General features: G+C 42.6%; 1 protein-coding gene across 4 annotated transcripts in view; it reads right to left on the bottom strand.

The window, feature by feature from the left end:
- Positions 1–16,552, bottom strand: part of PTPRE (protein tyrosine phosphatase receptor type E) — a 170,802-nt gene that overhangs the window by 27,905 nt on the left and 126,345 nt on the right. For all 4 annotated transcript variants that reach the window (XM_075843127.1, XM_075843126.1, XM_075843128.1 and 1 more), the window contains 7 exons: positions 15,616–15,692; positions 15,469–15,505; positions 13,623–13,720; positions 11,948–12,067; positions 11,651–11,811; positions 3,931–4,066; positions 2,678–2,827 (listed from right to left, as the gene is read on the bottom strand). In XM_075843127.1, the coding sequence (XP_075699242.1) occupies positions 2,678–2,827; positions 3,931–4,066; positions 11,651–11,811; positions 11,948–12,067; positions 13,623–13,720; positions 15,469–15,505; positions 15,616–15,692 (779 nt within the window). The remainder of the gene's footprint in view (positions 1–2,677; positions 2,828–3,930; positions 4,067–11,650; positions 11,812–11,947; positions 12,068–13,622; positions 13,721–15,468; positions 15,506–15,615; positions 15,693–16,552) is intronic.

Genomic DNA, 16,552 nt, shown 5'->3' with positions numbered 1-16,552 from the left:
TAAACAAGGGAGTGGGGAATTTACTCAAGGGTCCTGGAATGGATGTGGAGGGGAGAACAAACACCAGGCCCCTCTGCCCTGGACACCATAATGGGGGCCCAGTTTGATCTTTGCTATGAGGCTCCCTCTCTTTTACGTAGGCCACTGTCTACACCAGAAAATGAAAGGTCTGAAAAACTTATATGAACATTGTCATTGTACTGTATGTACTAAGATGAGAACACCCATATTTAACAATCTGGTGAGAGTTCTATCGTCATGGAAACAAGTATGCTGGTGCCACAGAGATGCCCACACTTCACACGTTCTCCGCGAGCTTTGTATCCACCCACGTGTTCACATGTTCTCACCGTAATTCGCGTTTAGCATTATACAATGCACCGCTTTACATATGGTTGAGCTGCTTTCAATTGACACCTGCTTAGACTTTATTGGCTGGAATGAGTCTACATAAAATTCAGTGTGCACAATGAGAATGGATAGCAGATAGCAGGCAATATGCACAAAGTGTCTGTGTGTATAAGGGTATGTTCACACACTAGACTAAAAACGTCAGAAAATATGGAGCTGTTTTCAAGGGAAAACAGCTCCTGATTTTCAGACGTTTTTTAAGCCACTCGCAATTTTCGCAGCGTTTTTCACTGCGTTTTTGGAGCTTTTTTCAATGGAGTCAATGAAAAACGCCTCCAAAAACGTCCCAAGAAGTGTCCTGCACTTCTTTTGACGAGCCGTCATTTTACGCGCCGTATTTTTACAGCGACGTGTAAAATAAAGGCTCGTGGGAACAGAACATTGTAATTCCCATTGAAAACAATGGGCAGATGTTTCTAGGCGTATTAGCGGCGTTTTTTCAGGCGTAATTCGAGGCGTAAAACGCCCGAATTACGGCTGAAAACACTGCGTGTGAACATACCCTAAGGGTATGTTCACACGCAGAGTCAAAAACGTCTCAAAATACGGAGCTGTTTTCAAGAGAAAACAGCTCCTGATTTTCAGACGGTTTTTGTGCCACTCGCGATTTTCGCTGCGTTTTATACGGACGTTTTTGGAGCTTTTTTCATAGAATCTTCTTTTTCGCGGCCGTTTTTTTACGCGGAAAAAAACGCAGTGAAAAACACTCCGTTTTCCCATTGAAATCAATGGGCAGATGTTTGGAGGCATTCTGCTTCCGATTTTTCGTCCGTTTTTCGGGCATTTATGGCCCAAAAAACGGCCGAAAATAGGCCTTGTGAACATACCCTAACTTTCCGCATGCTGCAGAAGGTATACAATATTTTGGTGCAATCGACTTTTATTTTTAGTAGGTCTTTATTAAAGATCACAATAAAGATTGTAAATGGTAATTGTCCCGTCTGAGCAGCCCCATTCCATGTAATCTATTAGGCTATATAGACGTCATAGAGGGGGTTACCCTGCTTTGGACCCCAATTTATGAGCCAGTGCAGAGATGCTGTAAAGCGCAGCTCCTGCCCAGGAGGAGTTGGCGCAAACATGCATGTGAATGGTCACTGAGTAACAATTCCCATGCAAAATGTGTGACATTTCGAGGTTTGTGTGGTAGGGGGTGGAGGTTTGGTTTGGGAATTGGCGCCATAAAACAAACTGCTCTGTCCTGTATCTGGCCTTGCTTTAAGCTAGGACTGCACACAAGGTAGCAATGCTAGAAAATGTGGTTGTGTTACTACACGCGATGTAATGCGACCACGACAGTCGAAGAAAATCCACATCTGCCAGTTTTTTTTTGTAAATTGCAAGTCACATGCAACTTTTCGCACGTACGCGGAATAAAATGCAGCCTAAAATAGCAAGTCACAAACATTTTTTATATCCCAATCGAGGCAAGTGATTTTAGACCTATGTGTTTTTAGCCAGGAAAACGTAAAAATGGATTGTATGAGATTAGATAAAAAATATTTTCTTTTTTTTCCCCCTGAAACAGTGCCAGTCTTGTCCATGGGCTAAGTGCGGTATTGCAGAATAAACAACCCACAAGACCATAGAGATGTGTCACCCACTAGCAGAAGCCAATATTGGGTAGAATGAAGGATCCCCTGATAAATAATTACAACGGTAAATTGGAGCACCACACCTAACATCTGTAGCGATATTTTCTGGGATCCCTGTCAACAGTCACTTCAGTCAGCCTTTACCCAGACTAAAATAATTGATAACAGAGAACAATAGATTGATTTCATGTACAAGGGGAAATTTTGATAAGATTGAGGATTTAGGGTCCTGATATGGGCTGTGAAAAAGAGCGCCGATCAATGAGACAGCTCGTTGATTGGCACTCGTTTTCTCTTTTCAATGATCGGTTATGTATAGCGATCATTACCACGATCGTTCGTCCCCATACATTTCCATCATTTCGGCAGCATATCTCACTGCACCGCTGCCAACTAACGACCATTTTATTGGCCACATAAACGAACACATCAGTCGATGAACGAGCGTTTGCTTGTTCATCGCCTGATCGTTCCCAGTTTACACAAAGGAATGTCCAGGCCAGGAACAAGCGTTGGTACGAACGCTCGTCTGCCCAATCATTGGCTCGTGTAACAGACCCGTCTCTTTAAGGAATAGTGTTGGACTAAGGACTAGTGACATCCTGTAACATATGACTGTTATTTCCTGCCCCATAACAAATGCCATGACTCCCTCATACAGGACGACTTACTTTAAACTCTTGTTCCAGACCAACTTTCTCAAAGTGCGGTGCCGGAGTGTACAACGTCTGAAGGTGCTTTTCTAGTGAGACCACATCAAGTTCTGTGTCACCATAGAGGTAGTATTCTAGTAAGGCTTGGTAAATGAATGAATACTGCATCTGAAAGAACGATAGAAAATCACATAAACATCCGGATCATGAAGCTTGTAATTAAATTAACATAATTGGAAATACTAAAGCCACACGGCATACAAGTGAAAAAGCGATTTCTTCCTACTCCACCATGAACATGCAAGCTCGGCTCACGCATGTTGAAATCCAACATGCCCGATGCATGTTTCCCCCGACATCTGCCATCAGGGGAGAGCTGGAGGCCCCATACACATTAGATTGTTGGCCCATCCCACCGAAATCAGCATGTTCGGCCGAGATTTGTCTAATGTGCATAGGCGCCTTCACACAATCATTATCTCCTGTATAACCTGTAATTGGAGCAGAATCAGTAAGAATTTCCTGGAGCGTCAGAGGCTCCAAATTCCCTGCATTTGGATGATAAAATTCTGACTGCAGCTACCACTAGGGGGAGCTTATTGCATCCTTTACACTGAATTCCATAACAGCACTGTATGCAGTAAGATCTAAAGCTCCCTCTAGTGGTGGCTGCAAGTAGCGAGTACTTTATAACTTATCTATGCAGGGGATTTGGAGCTATGTATCAGAAAAGCAGAGCTTCACACGCTATAAAAATCAAAGCGTTTTTTTCTGCTCTAATATGTGAGACGCCCAGTATTTACACTTCAAAGGTCAGATATATGTCGAATGAAGTTTTACACTTTGGGCTATCCCTTTTTATTGAGCAGGTTCCCTGGCAAGAAGCTGATTGTGGGGGGATCCTGCTCAGCCAGTGCTGGGGAAAGTAAAGCAATATATGGTACCCAATGAAATCAACGGATGTCAATGTAATATACGGATGCAAGCCATCTTCCAGTGTCTCTCTGCTTTTACCAATAGAGGGTGTATCAATTGGGAGACCCCCCCCCCCCTAAATCCTTCATATGCCCTAACATTGTGGCCAAAACCTTTAAAGCATTGGAATAAACAAGTAAACATGTTTTGTAAAGTCATATTATCTAAAGCAGTGGTCTCCAACCTGTGGATGTTGCAAAACTACAACTCCCAGCATGATGAGAATAGCCGTTTTGCACTAGCTGATAAGCCGCAGGTTGGAGACCTTTCATATACGCAACACCCGTTTCTCTTACATCGGTTTGAACCATTTGGGGCCGTTGACCTCGGATTTTCAAAACAAAATCGAAAACGTCAACCTTCTTTTCTTCGTTCATCACGTCTATTATAGCGTCTATAACCATGAACGTGCCCGTCCGTCCAACACCAGCACTAAAACACAGAGGAAAGAACAAGTTTGTCAAATAAAAGATAATACAACTAGAAATAATTGTCATGTATTTGGGGATATTTGCTAAGCCGCAGGCTATCTGCCCAGGTGACTGCTATGGGTCTTCTGGGAGGGAGATAGACCTGATACTAGGTCCACACTAAGTTAAATTCCTTCTTTCTCCCATACATATCTGCAGCTGCTAATCTATATTCACTTGAATGTGCTTGGAGATGCATTTTGAAACCGTGCATGCAATACTCATTGTCAGCCACTAGGGGGTGAGATTGTGCAATACATTTAAAATAGTTTCTATGAACCCGTTCTACAAGGAACAGTCAGGGTATATTCACACACGGGAGGTTTGTTGCAGAAATCCATGCACATGTTGCAGAAATTTCTGTAACAAATCAGCCACATATGAACATACCCTTAGATGTTATCTGTCCTGCTTCCTATTTTCTTCGTATACCTTTTCCCAAAAGTTTGGCAACTGATTTTTCTTCTCTTTGCTCTTCATTATCACTACACAAACTACTAAAACCTTTTTACAACACTAATCAGACACTGAATACCGTACTTATCACTTAAAGAGGACCCGTCGCCTCTCCTCGTTTAGTAAAACTTGTATTCTCTATGAAATAACCATTCTGGAGCATCTTTTCTTAGAACTCTATGCTGTGCTGTTCCTCTGATATTCCTCCTACAAATCTATGAATAAATTGACAACTGGGTGTTACCAGTTGAGTGTGTGTCCCTACCCAGACTGACAATGTCCAATCAGTGCTCACAGTCTCAGTCTGCATAGAGACACACCTCTTTGACAAGGGGAATGGTAACACCCAGTTGTCAATTTATTCATACATTTCTAGGAGGAATAACAGAGGAACGGCATAAAGCAGAGTTCTAAGAAAAGGTGCTCCTGAATTGTAATTTTATGGGGAATACTAGTAGTTACTAAAACAGACATGTCAGGAGAGGTGGCCAGTCCTCTAAAATCTGCAAAGAGGACCCACCAGCTCTACTCACATGTCTGTTTTAGTATAATACTTATATTGTCCATGAAATCACAATTCTGGAGTATCCTACCCTCTGTTATTACTCCTGGAAATGTATGAATGCCCAGAAAGCCAAAACCAGGAGTGGAACCTACACAGAGAAAAAGTAAATTTTCAGTGTTTTGGATCCACTCCTGATCATGGCTTACAAATACTGCCGTGTAAAAGTGGCCTAAATTGACAACTGGGCGTTACCATTCCCCTCATTAATAGGACACGTTCCTACACAGTCTGACATGGTCAGTATTAATTGGGCAGTGTCATATTGTCTAGGAACACATGTATTTATAAATTTCCAGGAGGAATAACAGAAGAACGGCATGCAGCGTTTTAAGAGCAGTTGCTTCAGAAATTACTAAAACAGACATGTATATTAAACATGAATCAAGAGCTTTTAAATTTTCACAAAAATAAGAAAATGTCCAAAAAAAACCTCTCCCACTCACATTCTGACATTTCATCATGAGGTCTGTTACATTTACTGTACATCAGTTTGTTTTTTCATCATCATTTTACTACTACCGATGTCTATGAATTTTCAATGCCGCCGCCGCCGCCTCTACTGGTCCTGGTGAGTGATCAAGTGATTGGCAGGATTCAGGGTCTATAATTGTCTACGGTACTTATAAAGTTTAAAAGCAATAAAACCCTGCCAACCCTATCCATAGCCCGGGCATCGATGCAACAAATCGAAATGCTACATCTTTTTAGGGCTGCTTTATATGATAAAAAAAAATTATAAATACATTTTTATTTTTATCCCACTAAGTTCAGTTTCATGCGGCCGCATTTAAAAGTCCTTATTACGGCCGCAATATTCAGACCCCCTCCCCCATGGGTCTATGATGATCTGAGTTTAGTTCAGGAAAAACATGCGGGCGATGCCAGATTGTAAACAAGGGAGCGGCAGAAACTGGTAATGTAAATACACAGAGTTTAATTAAATGTTTGGACAACACCTCTAAAGGAACACCCCAGGCAAAACTGACACTGTGTTATGCAAAAACATCACATGAAATCCTGGACCCCCATGTAAAATCAGAACCCCCCCACCTGCTGTTTGCTATTTATAATACTGGCGGCTTCTTATGTGGCAGAGGCACCAGGGCCTGGTAGTAACTGTAACTTCTGCACCCCCTATAGCTACGACCCTGATGTTATACATACTCCCGGTTCAGAGAGGGCGGAGCATGACACAGGGATGTTCTTTGAGTCCCTGTGTCATGCTCCACCCCCTCAGGCTCTACACTAGGCATAACACAATTGGGCAGATTTACTAAGACTGGGGTTTTAAGCACCAGTCTTAGTATAGAGCCCATAGGCGTAAAATGTTTATTTAATAAAAGGTGCATGTAATAACAATTCTGGAGCATCTTTTCTTAGAACTTTACGTTCCTCTGTTATTCCTCCTAGAAATGCAGAAATAAATTGACAACTGGATGTTACCAGTTGGGGGTGTGTCCCTATACAATCAGTGCTGAGAGAGTGAGGCTATGTAGGGACACGCCCCTTTGGGAACGGTAACACTCAGTTGTTAATTTATTCATACATTTCTAGGAGGAATAACACTACGCAGAGTTCTAAGACATTTTTTTTACTAAAATAAACATGTCAGGAGAGGTGACAGATCCTCTTTAAGATATTAACATGATGTTATGGGAGCTTCATCCGTAATATAGCAGAGGCCATATGCACACAATGGACATTTCTTATCCTGGTGACAAGAGGCAAGAACACATTGTGTTATACTCAGCAATAAGGTTGTATCTGTATAGAAAAAAACTTTAAAAAAAATGTCCTATTGGTTGCCATGGTTCTAGTAAAGTGTTGCAATGTTAGCGTGCAACCTTGAGCTTCTGTAGAGTATGTGCAAATCACATCCGATTGGATAAGGTCGCTTGACCTTGGAATGCATTTCTCCTCATGGCCAGAAGGTGTCGCCGTTACTTAAGAAATGATGTATGACGCATCCTGGCTATATATCAACTAGTATAGAAAACCCATTACATGGGTTTGCTAGTAAAAGGAATGATAAGTATTTTAAAAAAAATATTAGAAAAATTATAATTGTAGCCTCTTTGGGCTTTTATTAGCCTCTTTGGGCGTTTGTTAGCCATTTCATACTTTCCCCCTCTTCACCACCTCTGGCTTTCCCCCCACCCGCTCTTATCCACCACTCGACCACTCCCACCGCTCCTACTCGAATATCGACCACTCCAACCACTCCTACTCGAATATCCACCACTCGACCACTCCCACCACTCCTACTCGAATATCCACCACTCGACAAATCCCACCACTCCTACTCGAATATCCACCACTCGACCACTCCCACCGCTCCTACTCGAATATCCACCACTCGACCACTCCCACCACTCCTACTCGAATATCCACCACTCCCACTCGAAATTCCTACACTTCAACTTGAATATCCACCACTCGACCTCTCCCACCCGAAATTCCTACGCTCCAACTCGATTGTCCACCACTCCCGCCCGAAAATCCTACACTCCAACTCGATTATCCACCACTCCCGCCCGAAAATCCTACACTCCAACTCGATTGTGCACCACTCCCACCCGAAAATCCTACACTCCAACTCGATTGTGCACCACTCCCACCCAAAAATCCTACACTCCAACTCGATTGTGCACCACTCCCACCCGAAAATCCTACACTCCAACTCGATTGTGCACCACTCCCGCCCGAAAATCCTACACTCCAACTCGATTGTGCACCACTCCCACCCGAAAATCCTACACTCCAACTCGATTGTCCACCACTCCCACCCAAAAATCCTACACTCCAACTCGATTGTGCACCACTCCCGCCCGAAAATCCTACACTCCAACTCGATTGTGCACCACTCCCACCCGAAAATCCTACACTCCAACTCGATTGTCCACCACTCCCGCCCGAAAATCCTACACTCCAACTCGATTGTGCACCACTCCCACCCAAAAATCCTGCACTCCAACTCGATTGTGCACCACTCCCACCCGAAAATCCTACACTCCAACTCGATTGTGCACCACTCCCGCCCGAAAATCCTACACTCCAACTCGATTGTCCACCACTCCCGCCCGAAAATCCTACACTCCAACTCGATTGTGCACCACTCCCACCCAAAAATCCTACACTCCAACTCGATTGTGCACCACTCCCACCCGAAAATCCTACACTCCAACTCGATTGTCCACCACTCCCGGCCGAAAATCCTACACTCCAACTCGATTGTGCACCACTCCCACCCGAAAATCCTACACTCCAACTCGATTGTGCACCACTCCCACCCAAAAATCCTACACTCCAACTCGATTGTGCACCACTCCCACCCGAAAATCCTACACTCCAACTCGATTGTCCACCACTCCCGCCCGAAAATCCTACACTCCAACTCGATTGTGCACCACTCCCACCCGAAAATCCTATGCTTCAAATCGATTGTGTTGCTTCTATCGTCAAAATGAAATAATAATAAGGAATTGGAAAGAAGGAGAGAAATTAGGTTTGGCGCGTATCATAGAGTTTGGTTGTATTTGGTAAGAGAGAGAAAAGCAAAAACCTCAACTGTGCCTCGGACACCACGCCCTCGCCCAAAATATATATATGATATGATAGGAGGGATTGTAATTTTACTAGTCCTAGAAGAGATCAGTTGTTGCATATGTGTGGCTTTCCACATACATGGCCACCTCTTTATTCCATCTCCGCCTGGATGCAGCCCCCTCTGGTATATGCTGTGGATATGCAACAACAGTCTAAAATGTAAAAAGAAAACCCTTTAAAAGGGGTTTTCCCATCTCAGACATTTATTACATATCCATGGGATATGCCATAAATATCTAATAGATGCGGGTCCCAGCTCTGGGACCTGCACCTATCTCGAGATCGGGGGTCCCCACCTAGTGAGATGGCCACTGCATCCAGGTGGAGAATTAGTGGCTATGTGACCAGAATTAAAGAAACAGCTAAGCTCATTGAGCTCAGCTGTTTCTGGAACCCCGACCACCTCTGCATTGATTCTCCGCCTGGATGCAACGGCCAGCAGGTATCTCACCAGGCAGGTAAGGGTCGGGGCTGGGACTATCATTTATCCAAAAATGTGTGACATATCCTATGGATGTCTAATGTTGGAATACTTCTTTGAGGCAAAAGAAAAATCCTGTTCACACAATGCAGCAGAAAACAGCAGGTTCTTTTTCGGGCAGGCTGTAGCTTTTTTTTTTTTTTTTTTATGCAAAATCTGTGATTGCAGTTTTTAGATGTGGTACCTCAAATATCGTTTTCTATAGGAGCAATTGTAGGAACTTTCCCTGAAACCTGTATTACCTGTTAGGTTTTTCAGATGTGGCAGTGATGGTGCGGCCTCGTAAACACCCATCGGAGGATCTCCCATCTTTAACAACTCTGGAACTAAGTGTATAGTTACATCAGAGGCAGTGGTAGACAGACCCAGGGTCAAGTCTTGTCTCTTAAAATAACTTGGTACACATGTGTGTTTATTTTATGAGGTTACGTCAAATATAGTTTGTGGTTAGCCCTCCCGTCCCCACACCTGTTTTTTTTCTATTTGGGCCCCTTAAAGGACAAGTGACCTGCTCAATGCACTTCATGTACTTAATACTCGCTCGGCCAGAGGAATAACTTAAAGCTTCTGCCCCTCAATGTAAAATCTATAACATGTAATTTATGTGACTTATATGTCTGCACCCCCTATAGCTACTGTACCTGCACTCAACTGTTTCCGTATCTCCCACATACTAAAATGTAGAGTAGCTAACTCCAGTCACCTCCTCCTCTCTCTGCTCCAATATATATATATATATATATATATATATATATATATATATATATATATACATATATATAATCTGTTGTGTGTAAATTTAATTTATTCTTTGGACCACTTACAGGATTTGTTCCCTCCCGCTATAACAATGCACTCTGCTGCAATGTTTCCTGATCAGGAGATCTGACCGCTCCTTTATGGTTACTGAGCTGTGGGGAAGCCATGTTTGGTCGCCATGGTTACTTTGTCTCACACGCCCAGCTCCCGCCCCTCTTACATCAGAGAATAGGTGGTGCTGAGCTCTCTAGCCGCGCCTGCCTTGCTCCTGATTGGACAAATGGGGGGTGTGAACAGGGAGGGGGCGTGGCTATGAGTATATAGTAGCAGCAATCCTGTGATCTGGTTGCCATTATCACATCTGTCCTGTTATGCTGGCAGTTTGCTCCCTGAAGAGCCAGTAAAAGAGGCTGGTGAAACATGTTGGAGCAGTGAAATGAATATAGGGACTATCTGCGAGAATAGTATAGAAGCTCTGAGTCTAGAGGCCGCTCTTCTCAAGGCAAACCAGCAGCCTCCGACATATACTGAGGAAAGGACTACAACTCCCACACAAACAAGAGGACTTGTGATCAGGATCCAGGCTAGTGTGGGAATTGTATAGATGTTAGTCGGTCCCTAGTGCACACAAACAGAAAGTGGGACTAGTGGAAGGGTCTTTATTTTTTTGTATCTTTTTAAACAAATCCAATAAAGGTTACTTTTTAGATTAAGGGTCACGTCCAGCCACTATTGTATATTATTTAGCCCAGCAGGGCAATCAGTTAAGTGATCACCACCCGGCCTCATGTACCTGACCATATTACGTATCTGTACCAGTTCTGCGTGGTATTGATCCATATTATAGCGCTTATGTTATCCTATGGAGGTCCTCGTATTTTCCTACAAATGTTTTATTTTTTGTATGCAGTGTAAAAAAAGTGGTACACCATCAGATGCCATAATGAGTTCATAACAGTATGCAGTAATCTCCTAAACTCCCTCTAGTGGTGGCTGCAGGTAGCCAGAATTTTTGTCATTTAACTCTGTCTCTGCAGGGAATTTGGAGTGATATATCAGATAAAACAGAGCGCCAACCACTATAAAGATATTTTAAAAAAATTTACCAGCACAGAATTTTCAACAGATTTAGATAGAAAACAAAATTGTATTCCATGGTGGACATTCGCTTTTAGCAGAAAACTTTTAACAGATTTCCTCAGAAAGATACATCATGTAATAATACCAGTTACCAGTGTAAGGGTATGTGCACACGACAATGGCAAATACGTCTGAAATTACGGCACTGTTTTCAGGAGAAAACAGCTCCTGAATTTCAGACGTAATTGCATGTACTCGCGTTTATTGCGGCGTCTTTTACGGACGTAATTGGAGCTGTTCTTCATTAGAGTCAATGAAAAACCGCTACAATTACGTCCCAAGAAGTGTCCTGCACTTCTTTGACGCGGCCGTAATTTTACGCGCCGTCTTTTGACAGTGACACGTAAAATGACAGCTCGTCTGCACAGAACATCGAAAGACCCATTGCAGGCAATGGGCAGATGTTTGCCGATGTATTGGAGCTGTCTTTTCAGGCGTAATTCGAGGTGTAAAACGCCTCCATTACGCCTGAAAATTGGTCATGTGCACATACCCTTATAGTGGATGGCACTAAAGGAACACGATCAGATGATTCTTACCTGCAGTGAACAACAATGGGTCCGGCATGCGCAGGATTGAGATATTTGACTTTCTTGAGGAATTTCAGCATACCAATGGGTGTGAAGGGCACTCCAAAGTCTGGCCAGCTGGTGAAATGTAACTGCGTCACCAGCCTGGGGGCTTTGCAGCCATCATGAACCTACATGAACCAACGTCTGGATTAAAGATTGCTTTTGCCAACAGGGCTTAATACTAATAGTAAAACCACTTGTGTGAGTGTATATATATATATATACAGTATATAACAGGTAAGTCTGTAGGGATGGATCACTTACAGGTTGTATGCAGAATTTCCGGATGGTGTAGTCCACCAGAACAATGACGTCTTCTACTGACACCCTGGTGTTCCCATAAATCCAGCAGCCTTGGTCGGGCCAGTACTGGTAACATTTGTCCTTTACAAAAAATACAGCTACATAACATTAGAAAGAAAAAGATTCTGAATTGGCTTTCTTAAAGACTTTGTACACCTTTGATATCGGTTTTGTTGTTTGTTGTTTTATAACATTGTGCATCAGTATGATTGGTGCAACTTCCTAAATACATTTTATTAAAAAATATTTTTACTTTTTGAGATACAGCTGCTTTGTATTTTGTATACAGAGCAACCGTATTGTTTGCTAAGACCTGAATCCATCAGGTCAGCGATTGATGGGTTCAGTGTCAGCAGGTCCTGCGTGTTTCTGACAAGCAGGATCCACCTGTATGTTCACACGGCTTATTTTCGGCCGTTTTTCGGGCCGTAAACACCCCAAAAACGTCCGAAAACTCGGAATCAGAACGCCTCCAAACATCTGTCCATTGATTTCAATGGGAAAAATGGCGTTCTGTTCCGACGGGCAGTTTATTTTATGCGGCCGTTTTGAAAAAACGGCCGCTTAAAAAAAGTCTGCGAAGAAGAAGTGCAGGTCACTTCTTGGGATGTTTTTGGAGCCGTTTTTCATTGACTATAGAAAACAGCTCCAAAAACGGCTGTAAAAAAACGCAGCGAAAATCGCGAGCAGCTTAAAAAACGTCTGAAAATCAGGAGCTGTTTTCCCTTGAAAACAGCTCCGTATTTTCAGACGTTTTTTTGCTAAGCGTGTGAACATACCCTTATCGATCACATCTATGTTCATAACTCAGATGTGATCGGTAACAGGTGGATCCTGCATGTCAGAAACATGCAGGACCTGCTGTCACTGAACCAGTCACTGACCTGATGGATACAGGTCTCAGCACTAGATACAGCTGCTCTGTATACAAAATACAAAGCAGCTGCATCTCAAAAAGTAAAAATATTTTTGAATAAAATGTATTTAGGAAGTTGCACCAATCACACTGATGCACAATGTTATTTGTTTTTTTTAAAAACTATGTCAAAATTGTACATAGCCCTTAATCTAGGCTGTCGCCATATTGGAACATATCCAATCATGAGGGTGACGGAAACAGCCAAGCGCTTTGGATATGCCATAAATGTTCTAGATGGGAATACCCCTTTAATTCCTATGGACTTCACTTGACACCAAATATATTTTTGGTCTATGCAACATACTGTACAAAAATGCCACTGTAAGGCCTCGTTCACACGGTGCAGATTTGGCATGGATTTTTTTAAGCCAAATCCAGAATTGAATTTAGAAGAGGGGACACTTTAAGGCCTTCCTTTATATATTTATTTTGTTTGTGTTCTGTCCTTGGCTTCAAAAAATGAATGCATAATCTGCATCAAATCTGCACTGTGCGAACAAGGCCTAAATCACGTGACTTCAGAGAAATGACCAAAGAAATGTATTCCGTGCAGCTGGCAACAGTGGATGAGCCCGGGAGGACGGAAAGCCGTGCATCACGACTGCCTCTCATTACTCCAGCACTTCCTTATCTGGGCCTCACCTTATATTTTATGACCTTTGTCACAGTCCTCATACAATAAAATTGAACACATGATAAGAATAAAAGGACGCGCACCTCTTTCCTTTCTTTCAGGTTGGTGAGCATGACAATGGTGGCAGTCTTCTGTTCCCAGATCATTCTCCAGAAATCATTTACTGTTTCTTGTTTGGGGCCTGCGGTAGAAGAAAAAGACATGAGAACCGCGCTGCTGACACCGTCAATGCAGAAAACTCTAATCGGACTGTTATAGAGTTTTATTTTATGTTTTACAACACTGAGTCCAACCTTGTAGGTTCAAACAATGATGAATTACATGGCCAAGAGCTGTCCCGGAATTTCCTGTGGGCACTGGAGGTCCATATGAGTTGGTGGCCCTTTAAGAATAGGACACCCTGTGCACAGGGTCAGAGCCTATGATAGTTCATGCAGTGGGAGATGGTAGAGAAGTCTACATGTAATACTCATAGGCATCCAATGTAGCTCTGTGCTGGAAGCGGAGGTGGGATACAGCCCGTTCTCCCAAACCGGTTGGTAACACTTTCGGGTCTCCGCTATTATTTTTTCCCATCATCATATCCATGTGAGGGCTTGTTTTTTGCATGACAAGTTGTGTTTTTTTTAATGGCACCATTGTGGGGTACAAATAATGTATTAAAAAAACGTCTTCATTTTCTTTTTGTGGGGGAATAGAAAAGAAAACAGCAATTCCACCATTGTTTTTTGGGTTCCAAAAGTCATAATTCTTGTATTTTTCCGTCGATATTGCTGTATGTAGGTTTGTTTTTTGCGGGACAAGTCATATTTTTGCAATAGATTAATTTTCGGGTGCATAAAAAATTATTGATGAACTTTTATGAATTTTTTTGGGGGTTAATTGGCGAAAAAAAATGATGCTGTTGTTTTTGTGTTTTTTTCATGCTGTTCTCCATGTCATTTAAATGACATGTTAACTTTATTATACGGGCAATTACGATCGTGGTGATATGTATGTGTATTTTAAAAAACAAAACAAAAAAACAACCTTTTTCGGGGGGGGGGGGGAATATAGTTTTTGATTTTTTTTAATCTGACCACTCTTTTTTCCAGCACTCCATTCACTTTTTTTGGGGCTGCCGGGGATTGTACAAACGCTATCTCCAGAAGCCGCATAGAGATTAAATGGAGCGATGGCCAAGCATGCGCAGTCCTGAATTCACATAGGGCACTGCAGGACGCCCATTCTCAAGATCGGTGGGGGTCCCAGCAGTCAGACCCCCACCGATCAGACATTTAACACCTATTCTGTGGAGAGGTGACATGTTATCAGAGCAATCTGCGGGCAGCATATTATAGCGCAGGAGGAGTTGAGGAGATTGATATATAGTTTTGTAGCAAAAGATTCAGTATTCAGTCCCGACTTATACCTCCAACGGAAGGTATATATATATATGACAGCTACCTAGAGCGCTAGCTGATGCTCTGTCTGGGGACTCTGGCCCTGGGGAAGCTCCCATAGATTTAAAGTATACCTCTGCCGGACGCCATCCCACATATGCTCCCATATTAAAAAAAACGTATAACGCACGGAATAGCGTAGTCTATTATGCTATTCCATCCTCAAAAAAAATTAAATAAATACTGATGTAAACCAGCTGGATGTCGGCCTCCATGGGATAATGGCGCCGTATGGACCCGTGTATTGTATACTTTGGGTAGTTTTCCCAACGTACACACTAAATATAGGGCTAAAACGCGATGTGAATCAGGACCTAGGCCACATTCACCCTACTTTGAAATCCGCAGCAATCTTTATCCTACCGGGGTAGCAAACTCTCTGGCTGTATGGGACCCAAAATTATTTTGAAGGCAGCTCTGAATTAGGTCATGAGACTATAGCAGCATAACGGAGTAAATATATCACACGTTCACACCAGCTACCTACCTTGAGCTGCTATAAACTTATTCTTCTCTTTATAGCCCTGAAAGGAAAGGAAGAAACATTGTGAAATGCGTCAGCTGTGCCGAGAAAGTGAGAAGAGTCTGCAAGGAACATCGAGTGTATAAAACAGATGGGAGGCTCAGCTCTTACATCTATGTATGAGGCGTTAATGTAGTCTGAACATACGGATCCATCAACTGCTGTCAGCACAACTCTGGAGTGGTCATCTGACGAGAGAAGAGAAACATTCATAGAGTCGGGAAAAGGAGTGACTAACTTTCTAGAACTCTTGGCGGATGAAAATTGAACGTGTCTCATTTTTAGAGAATTATTTGATAAATATAACAACAATCTAATGTCAAATTCCAAATAAGATTTTATTTTCTAGACTGTATTGGGAGGATACAAAATAAACTTTTGGAGATTTGTTTGTTTGGAGATTTGTTTCTATGGGCTGAAAGGGTGCTTTTATTTTCTGTCAGCTTTTATACATGAGGCCTTTAGAGCTAAAATTGTACCTAATGTCTAGAAAAAGTCATAAAATGGACTAACTTATGAGCAGTGCCCCTTTTTTTGGGGCAAAATATTAGTTAAATTAGCCATGAGGTAAAGTGTAGAGAAGAGCAAAGTGCCTAAGGGTGGCCATACACATTAGATATATGTTGCCCGAACTTGCCAATTTTGGTGGGAGCGGCTGACCATCGAATGTGTATAGCGCTGTCCCAACTCTCCCCCATAGGCCGATGTCGGGGAAAAGAAGGGTCGGGCATGTTGGATTCCAACATGTCCGATTCCTTTGTTTGCAGAGGAATCTGGCAGCAGCCTTACTGCCACTCCAGTTTGAAAACACATGCATGCTAGTCCGAGCCGAGCGTACATGTGTATGGGGTAGTCGGGAAGAATAGCTTTTGACCGAACAAACGTTTTCTCGACAGCTATCTAAAATGTATGATCATTCTAACATGTCTTCTGAGTTGCGACAACTTTATAATGCCACATACGACATTTTGATAAATTTGGCTGGTCACGTGGTAGACACACACAGGTGAACGGCTCGCTACAAGACACAGCTCTCATAACTTGCATA

Source organism: Rhinoderma darwinii, chromosome 11 (genome assembly GCF_050947455.1).
Source record: "Rhinoderma darwinii isolate aRhiDar2 chromosome 11, aRhiDar2.hap1, whole genome shotgun sequence".
Lineage (NCBI taxonomy): Eukaryota > Metazoa > Chordata > Amphibia > Anura > Rhinodermatidae > Rhinoderma > Rhinoderma darwinii.
The sequence above is the reverse complement of the archived record's forward strand: the minus strand, read 5'-3'. Positions and strand labels throughout refer to the sequence as shown.